This window comes from Acyrthosiphon pisum, chromosome A1 (genome assembly GCF_005508785.2).
Source record: "Acyrthosiphon pisum isolate AL4f chromosome A1, pea_aphid_22Mar2018_4r6ur, whole genome shotgun sequence".
Lineage (NCBI taxonomy): Eukaryota > Metazoa > Arthropoda > Insecta > Hemiptera > Aphididae > Acyrthosiphon > Acyrthosiphon pisum.
This window is the reverse complement of record NC_042494.1, coordinates 69075875-69085577: the sequence shown is the minus strand read 5'-3', so window position 1 is coordinate 69085577 and position 9703 is coordinate 69075875. Positions and strand designations below refer to the sequence as shown.

At 29.9% G+C, this 9703-nt stretch overlaps 1 protein-coding gene across 1 annotated transcript; it reads right to left on the bottom strand.

The window, feature by feature from the left end:
* Positions 1-3559: 3559 nt before the first annotated feature.
* Positions 3560-7231, bottom strand: LOC100159871 (menin). The gene is made up of 6 exons (XM_001952382.5): positions 5977-7231; positions 5749-5901; positions 5051-5296; positions 4784-4991; positions 4410-4695; positions 3560-4258 (listed from the first exon to the last, which is right to left on the bottom strand). Exons 1-6 carry the CDS (start codon positions 6419-6421, stop codon positions 3776-3778), a joined length of 1821 nt encoding a protein of 606 aa, XP_001952417.2. The 5' UTR covers positions 6422-7231; the 3' UTR covers positions 3560-3775.
* Positions 7232-9703: the final 2472 nt, after the last annotated feature.

Below are 9703 nucleotides of genomic sequence, written 5' to 3'. Positions count from 1 at the left end.
AAATACTGATGACTGAACAAAAGATTAAATTAAATTATATATGCTGCCGGGTTTAGAGCTATTGGATTGTCCTTTTAACGAGTGACCTTTCGCACAATTGTGAATAATAGTAATATAAGCAATTATGTAAGTTTATTGATTATACATAGCAGGGTTGGCCAAACCACGTCTTATTGTAAGACATCAAACACTTTCACTAATATAATATTAGATATTATAATATTCAGACAAAATCCCATACAGAATTATTTAATCTGACATTATTGATCATTATTTATTGTTTTGCACTCAACACATTTAATTGAAATTGATATCTTATCTTATTTATGATAATGGAGAACCTTTTTCCCCTGTCTTTGGCTGTATGTACATATATGTCAATAAAGTGTGCGGCTCACAATTCTTATCGCTGGCCACCCCTGATGTAAAGTGATTTACCAAGCATGCTCAGGATTCACCCCTTTTTTCAATTAAATAATAAATTTATTTAAATTTTGATATTTTGATTTTTTTAGTATATTCAAGGACAAGATTTTTGTATACCTTTTAAGGAATGTCCTGTGGGCTGTGGCTATACCAACTTGTTTTTTCCAAATGAAAACCATGATTTCTTCCTGTTAACTGTTAAGCAGATGTCAGTTTTTTAAATTTTAATTTGTTTAAATTAAAAATTTAAATGAGTAATATTTAACTAACTTAACTTTTTGTACTAAGGACAGTAAGTCAATGATATTAGGTTTGGCAGATATGGGGGCTATAATGTTTTAAAATGAACATAATTATTATAAATTTAATAACATTTTATAATTTGTAAAATTATTGTAGTATAATAAATCTTAATTTTACATATATTTTTTATTTTTGTAAAACCATTTTTAAGGACTATTATCTTTAGTATATACATTTTAATAACTTAAAAATACAGAAGCAACTTATTCCAATTTTGATTTAAATCCCAACATTTTTCAAAAAAATCATCTGCTTTTAAAAAAATTTACTGTAAAAAAGATGGGTTCATATATGGAAAAAAAGTTTGTACCACCACGTGAGCACCATGACCTCTTTAAATAGTATAAAAATCTAAGCCTGAGTATAAATTAAAAAATTCTAAAAACCATAATTAGATCAAATGTATAATTGAAAATTAATGAATATGAATAGATATTCTTATATTAATAGATATTACATAAGATTTGAAAATATAATACAACCAGCCAAATTATTTATTCTCAATTGGCAACCTCCCTTACATACAACTCCTGTTAGATTGGATTTTAAGAAACTACAGGTTTATTATTGTACTGCAATATGCTAGTTTGACTAGTTCTTACTAACTTAAGGTACTATTAATTAATTATAAAGTATTTTCAAAAACCAAAATAAAATGGAAATAAAATTATTTATGATCAAGACTATTTTTTAAATATAAATATAACAGTTAGAAATAAGTAATAAACGATAAACAGAAAGAGAAGAATTATTCAACAAAAAAAGTTGAGAAGTTTAAGAAAAATAAATGTTAAGATAAGGAGATATTGTATACAATTACAATTGGACAAAGTATAACATGAAGAATAATGTAAAAATATTTATAAATACAAATTATAAAATGGTTATTTCGTTATCACAGGTTACTAAACCCTTAAAAACATAGTGATCTCGTTAATTAAAGATCACATTTTAAGATTGCTCATAAGTCATAAGCATAACTATAACAGTTATGTCACATTTTCAGTATAGTAAATTCAAAACGTATAATGCAAACCCTGTAATATTAATACTAATTTGGGAGCTGGAATGATTAAATTTACTGTCTGTAATTATACATATTACCTATATTTATAGGTGTAATTATATAATTATAAAAGGTAGAGGCTAAACATTTACATTTTCATTGTTTTGGAAGTTTACAATATGAATACTCGTACATTTCGAGTTTAGGTAAGATTTAGAGCAGTCAAAGCAGATTCTTAGTTATGCCTATGACTATTTTTATAAATAACTACTATACTAATTATTAACTATTAAATATAAATCGGAACTTATTGGCAAGTAAATACAAACAACAATAAGTTCATAAAAATGTTATGGAAATATATTTATAGTTCAGTATTATATAGTTTTCGAACTTATCTGTACTCAGATAAATACAATAGTAGATAAATAATAATTAATAATTTATGCGTTAAAAAATATATGATAATTATAAGTCACTTAATTTTTTAGAAGTATAATTAATTTAAGTTTTTATTAAACTTGTGTTTTTTTTTTATCATACTAAGTTATTGGATAAGTATTGTAATAATATTGTATTTATCTTGTATACTTAAATTAAATTAATTATTTATAAGTTTGTTTTAAAATGTATTAAATATTATTTCACTTTATGCCCATTGCTGTAGTTGTAAATCTAACAAAATTTCAAAGTGTCTACTATTGTAGTATACTATAATATTCAGTGGCAGCGTGCATTTTATGAGGCAGCCGCCTCATGTAAATGTGGGAGTTGGTATCCCAAAGACTCCAGTCTCCAAGACCTAGATAGCTAGACTAGTTATAATTTATACTCGCATAGTCACATGAGGTGCGTTTAAAATGTGTGAAAAGATAAGTGTAAAATGTGAAAATTTGATGATGTGTGGGTACTTATTTAAAGTAGTTGATTCATAAGAAAAAAAAGTTCACGTCGCCACTGATAATATTATTATAGAAGCAGTTATAATTTTACAATGATGACTTAGAGTCATAAGATATTTAAATAGAAGTACCTAAAAGTAAACAACAGTATACAATGTGAAAGTGTAGAAGTTGAACAAGTGTATAAGTAACGCAACCAGAAATTTCTAAGGAAGGTGTCTGATAGAATTAAGTACTAAAATTAAATTGAAGATGTATTTGTGTTGGTGGTGTTTGATAGTTTGTTAAGACGATTAATGTTATTTTTTGTAAGTATTTTATACTATAGGCTATATTTAATAGGTACAGTTATATTAAGTCTATAATATTTACTTAATATAAAATTATGATCAAAGTATAAAATAAAAATTTTGTTTTTCCATAGTAATGATACCATTGACTATGCAACAGCAAGTACCTAAAAGAATTTTATGAGTAAAATAAGTTTCTAATTTTTATTTTGACTTTTATCTTAAATTATAATTTAAAGATATTTGTATTTGTATAAAAAAGCATCAGAAATTATTGAATTTCACACAACCAAAATAATTTGGAGCTTCTTTTAATTAAATTATTGCAATATAATATCCTTATTGCTTGGTTGCGCTACTGTACAATTTGTATTCAATAGACAATATTATAGCACTGTCTAGTCTATACCTTAAACTTATAATTTTGTCATGCAAAATATAAGTTAAATTTTAAATCACAAAAATTTAGGATTTTACTTATTTTAAATTTAGTATTTTTAAACATATTTTTTTTTATGGTAACACTAATTAATCACTTTGTCAAATTCAACATTATATTATTTTCAACTAATTTTTCTGTTAAATTATTAACATTATTATTATTTATTATTATAACTTTTAAAATTATTAATACCTATGTTTTTTTGAAATATATATAATATATAGATTAAATATCTTTAATAAGAGATTCTAAATAAAATACCGATCTCAACTATGAGTCATAGTAAAGAATTTAAACTCCTAAAATATAAGTAACATAATCAAAGTCTTTCAGTATAAAATAAAGTAAATTATTTTTGAAAGAAAAAATTGCACTTACGTTTAATGCATTTTTAGTATACATTTAATTAGTTGTTATTTCTTCTACTCCGCCTGGATATTGGTTCTGCATTATCTCTAGGTGCATGACGTTTTCCCCCTTGAGACTGAGCACTCATTTGTAAACTTATTGCTTGTGTATTCAATTTCTTTGCAATTAGTAGATCTTTCATGCTTCTCATCTTCTTACTTTTCAACTCAATTTTGGTTTCAGGTTCATCATCTTTTAATGTTGTTTCTAAAGTAGGTGCTTGAGGTGTACTAGTAGGAATAGGTAATTCATCAGAACTACCAACAAAAGGTTCTCCGCCACCTTGTAATAAGAACTCTCGATTCAATATTCGCTCGCTGCAAGCTGCAGTTAGTGCTTTAATACCAGGGTGGAGTTCTGATTTAGTTTCTTCTTCTGTGCCAGGAATAGTATTTAAAATTTCTTTAGGTAGTGGACGATTATTATTATTCATGTTAGTATCATGATAATCTTGTAATACACCACTATCATTTTCAGAATCCTAAAACCGTTATAGTAAAATTAAATATAAAACAAAAAAATACATTCTTATTTAAAATGTACATAAAATATTTTATGGAATACTTTTTTTATGTTATTCTGTTGTTACAAAATAATTATAATTAAGATAATTTAGAAACAATATGCCGTACTTTTGGTTCTAATATGATAAGTCTTGTTCTCACACTATCATCAAACTTAGAAATGGAATTTATAAAATGTTTTGCCCATTTAATGTGTAATACTGGGGTTGTTCCATCTTCTTCCCAAAGACAAAGACCATCATAAATTAATAACACATACGCATAACATTGTGGGTTATTCAATATTGAACGACTTTTGCCACATGTCATTTCTTTCAATGAGTATGGTATTAATTCATAAGCAATATCCATCATTTCTTTATATAATTCTTCATCGTCTTTACTAAAACTATACCTAAAACGTAATCATTAAAAAATCAAATGAATTAATCAATTATTACTAAGGAAGTTCAAAGTAATAGTATAGTCATAATTTATCTTACTTGCTTATAACTTGACTAGCATTGGCCCAACTTGCAAAAGCGTCTTTAATCATGTTATGTCTATAGAAATATCCACCTTGGTAAGTATATGGATAGACAAACATATCACTGTAGTATATTCGAGCAGCTGAAATAGCTTCTTCAAATAAGGCTGTACAAGGAGGTCTTCCAGGTGTTGCATTTAACTCTTCCAAATCACCTAAGTTACCTAGAAAACAGTAATTTATATGTTGAATCCTGTACCAATAAATTCAAATTTGAAATTACCTAAAGCAAGTGGAAATTTTGATAAGTGACCTTCATCATAAAGAAGCCACAAAAGATTTTTTTGAAGAGTGGCGACTTCCAAAGCATCATTAGATTGGTTAATACTTGGGTTAATAGAGCTAACTAATGCTGATACTTCCATATGCCTATTACAAATTACGGGGTGGCCATTAACATATAGCCATGACCTATGACCAGGTCCTGAATCTTTAATTTTTTGTCCACGTTTATCTTCATTTCCCTTTCCTGAAATTAAATACTTGGTCAAATTAATTAATATATATATACTAAAAATTCATAACATACTTTTGACAAATAAATTAACACACAACCGCTACCAATGCATCTCACACAATTATGAAGGTCATATACATACACACACACACTACTACTTATATCCCATACAAGCTAGCGAGTAGCCGCCACCGACACAATGTCTGGTGGAGTTATTGTGTATTCATGTGTAAGATCAAAATTATGATTACATCTTTTATAACTTAGAAAAGTCCATAACATGACAATAAAAAAACATTACAGAACTTTATTTTGAGCATATCATTTTAAATATAACATTTTGTTTGTAATTATTTATTCTAATGAAAACTATTTAAATCATTAATGTTCATACTCAACAATCATATAAAGCAATAATGTTTCTCAAAATACTTAAATATAATATTGGTATCATAAAAAATTACCATGCCAGGTAACTTCTGCGTTTTCACTACCATCTGGACCAAATACAACCCATGCATGGTCTTCAGACAAAGCCAAATGAACATCATTGTAACCGAGTATTTGACAAGCAGCTACTACAGCAAACGCAACACCAAAACAATCCAATTTTGAACCTAAACAAAAATATTTTACATGATAACATATTTGTTGAGGATAGTTCCTATAGTGTTTAAAAGATTTTCACTTACCTGTTAAATAGCTATACATGCTTTGCAAGTGTGCCCTGTCTTTATAGTAACTTCTAGTGAGCGTGTTCCATATGACGTCGGACACCCTTTTCACAAGTTCTCGGCTGGCATGTCCGTCTCGGTCGTCAAAATGCAGAGGGTCAACGCTGCTCTTAATGAGCGAGTAGAATTTTGTGTACAGAGCTTCCACAATGTGCAGCTCGACGTCGGGCAGCCTCAGTGGTACCTGATCAAAGTCAAAGTTGGTTTCAGCCGTCACGACGATCGGCACTTCTGTGGTCGGTCGGACGCAAGTCATCGTGTTCTCGATGGCGCCAGCCACCAGCGACAGCAGCAACAGGTCCGGTTCTTTTTTTTCCAGCTCTTTGCGGAACACGTCCACTACAGCGGGTACGTCGCGGATCGGAAACAACTCGGAGTGCTCTTTGAATACCTTCTGGGACATAATAACCGCCTGTACCTAGCCCACAAAGTGCACTCGTAGCAATGCAACCACCACTGCTCTTGTTGTAGACCGGCGACCGCGTGAATACGAAAAACATTCACCCGAGGTCGACTGCAGCGCGTCTCCAGTATGACCGTTAAAAAGTGTTGCGGCGTTTTGTATTGTTACGGACGGTCGTGTCGCGTCGTTTCGTGTTTTGTTGTTTTTGTTGTTTTTTTTTTGTTTGTTTGTTTACTTTACCGCGTTTTAATCTCAGAGTCCTGGTCGTGCGAATCTGCCGTGCCGCCGCCGGACCAACGTTTTCGGGCGGCTCGGCGTTGCGAATCGGTTGCTCTGCTGCCGGTGCGCACAGGTCGTCGTGGTCCGTCGACTACGATAGTACGTTTTTGTTGTTATTGTTATTGCTGTAGTACTGTAGTCGTTGATACCACCGCCAGTCGATGATAGTACTCGTGACGTACGCGATGACGTAATTTAAATTGCAATTATTTCGTAGTCACTAGCCAGTCGTGGCGGACTGCAGAGCAGTGCGATGAGAAAATGCAATGTACACACACAAGTCCTGAAGACCGTTTGGCAACGGGACGTGTTCTTTGTATTCGAAACTCGAAAGACGATAATAATTAATAACATAAGTAGACAAGTAGTATAGTCGTTAGTTAATAATTCATAACGAGGCTCCAACAAACGTGATTCGTTGTAGGTGCTTACCTAGGTACGCCGCTCTGGCGTATACTGATTATAGCTTGTTGGATACGGGTGTATGGAGTGAATACAAAACTCTTAGGGAAAAATCTAAAATAAGCAAAATACAAAATGAATTATTAAAAAAACGTTTTAAATATTCAAATTTTAATTTACGAGAATTCTATATTTTTGTTAGTTTTGTAATCTTAAATAATTTTTCCGCGCATTTGTTATACCTACCTACATAGTACCTACATAAACACTTATGAGGTCAACTAAATGGCTAAATATGTACCTACCAGTAGCATATCGAGGGGAGGCTAAGGGGGCTATAGCCCCCCATCCCATTGACTGTGTTGACCATTGAATTTTATCAAGATAAATAAAAAAATAAAAAGTGTAAATACAATACATATTGTATTTGTATACTTAGCCCCCCCCCCCCCCCCCATACAAAATTCCTGAATACGCCACTGGTACCTACCGTCGGTAGATAGCTATTTAGAACCCGTCCTACATTATTCAAACCTAAAAAAAATTAGTTTATATTTATTTAGTTTTATGCAGAAAATAAATTACAATATTAATTATAATTTATAATAATAAATCTTAATCTATTTTATTATTTTATGTCCATAATACCCATATATTTTGTATTTTTGTTTATTATATATACCCACCATGCCACCATGTAGGTACCAAATACTTTAAACGGTCGTTTATACTTCATAGTATTTTCATATACCTACCAGCTACCACTAAATTGCATAAACTACAATAAAATTACGATAATTACGATTTATTATTACCTACTTCAGTGCCGGTTCTGGGAGGTGGGCAAGTGTGTATCCTTACCCTGGCGCCGTTGGTATAAGGGCGCTCAGGCGCTCTTAAGTTTATGAAAAATAAAAGTCATGAACATAAAATATGTATAAATCATACATATTTCCAAAAAATAATAATGGGCACCTATAACACAGTCATATTTAACACGTTGAACGTCGATGTCAACTCTCGTAGGTGACACGAGTATTATATATCTGAGCGCACATGGCCGGTGTCAAAAAAATGTTCGATATCAGAAATTGATTTATCATTATTTTTTTTTTCAATGGTATATCACATATTATCTAAATCATTTAAAAATTAAAGAAACAAAAAAAAAGAGCTGTCCTGAAAAATTAGAAAAATGGAAAAGGTTCGTTTTGAATTGAAACCTCTCAATTTATTTTCAAAAACAGAAACCAATGGTAAGCAACTTTAACACCTGCCCAGACAGCAATTTTTTGTTTAATAATATTATTATAACATTATAATAACGAATAATATTAGTATAACGTTATTATAATACTCTTATAATATTATCATTACAAAATACTGTCTGGGTGTCTAATTTAATTATATATTTAATTTAAATTTAATACATTTAATCAAGGCTGGGTTATTTAAAACGTTTTGTTTTGTACTCTTGATTTGTTATTATAAAAAGCGGGTAAGTGGATGTCCCTCTGCTGTACAGTAGGTTACAAGTGGGTTAATGTATAATAGATTATACTAAACTTGAATTCAATGATATAATATCATTGTATAAGAAAAACGATTCTGAGCCGACACGGTTTATCAGTCTGGATTTTTTATATTTTATTATATTATAGCCTTTAAGTTGAATTATTATTATAATATTATAATTTTTTATCCGTTGCTAAGGCGATAACTGATAAATAATGCGTTAGAAATTAAAATCCTATTTTAAGTGGTTTATCGTAATTTGTCGGTAGTTTTTCTCGTAACATTAAATAACCGTTGAGAAAATCGACCTCTCTAAAGTACCAACTTGATCTAATTTGCTAAAACATAAGGTACTACCTATATTATGTTGAAATCGAAGGACTCCTTCTGGTAGACATTTTGTATACAGGATAAAAAAAAAATAATAAGTAAATAAATAAACACCATTGTAAAACCACTAGCTTCCTCACTCCGCTCAGAATCTAAAATGGCATTACTTATTTTTGAAATGTTCGGGTAGTAATTGAGCAAACCTTGAGCTTTGAATAAAAAACATAAACAAGTACATAAATATATTTGGTTTATTCCATTATAGGTACTTATATAAAATAATAATCATGAAATATTGACGATTTGACCAATATTAATTCATTTGTGATCATTTTATTGTTAGATTTTAGATTCTGAGTGAAACGATGAATGTATTGATTTTACAATGATGTGTGTTTTTTTATTTTTTTTTTTATTTTTTTTTTTATTTTTTTTGTGTCTGTGTACACGATAAGTAGTCGAAATAATGCTACGATTTTCAACTTCAGTATCTTGTTCGATCAGAAAGTGAATATCGTTGGTGCATTGGGGAGGTCAAAATTTAAATTTCCCAGTGGTTTTCAAAAGCGCCGGGAAAAACAAAAGAAAAATTAAGGAAAAACGGGAATTTTTACGCAAAATCTGTTTTCGAGAAAATCGATTTTGGTTTTTGGTGTAACTTTAAAAAAAATGACCGTGGATGCATGAAAATTTTGACTGAATGTTTACATTTCCATTTTCTATACACGATAAATTTTCAAATATTTGACTTATTTT

What these genes read in the sequence shown, in the direction of transcription:
- LOC100159871 (XM_001952382.5), bottom strand. Translation starts at nt 6,421, where the DNA reads ATGTCCCAGAAGGTATTCAAAGAGCACTCCGAGTTGTTTCCGATCCGC. An exon ending in CGCAGAAGTTACCTGGCATG is followed by an intron (nt 5,297 to 5,748) that starts GTAATTTTTTAT and finishes ATTTAATTTCAG; the next exon opens with GAAAGGGAAATGAAGATAAA. An exon ending in GCTAGTCAAGTTATAAGCAA is followed by an intron (nt 4,696 to 4,783) that starts GTAAGATAAATT and finishes ATTACGTTTTAG; the next exon opens with GTATAGTTTTAGTAAAGACG.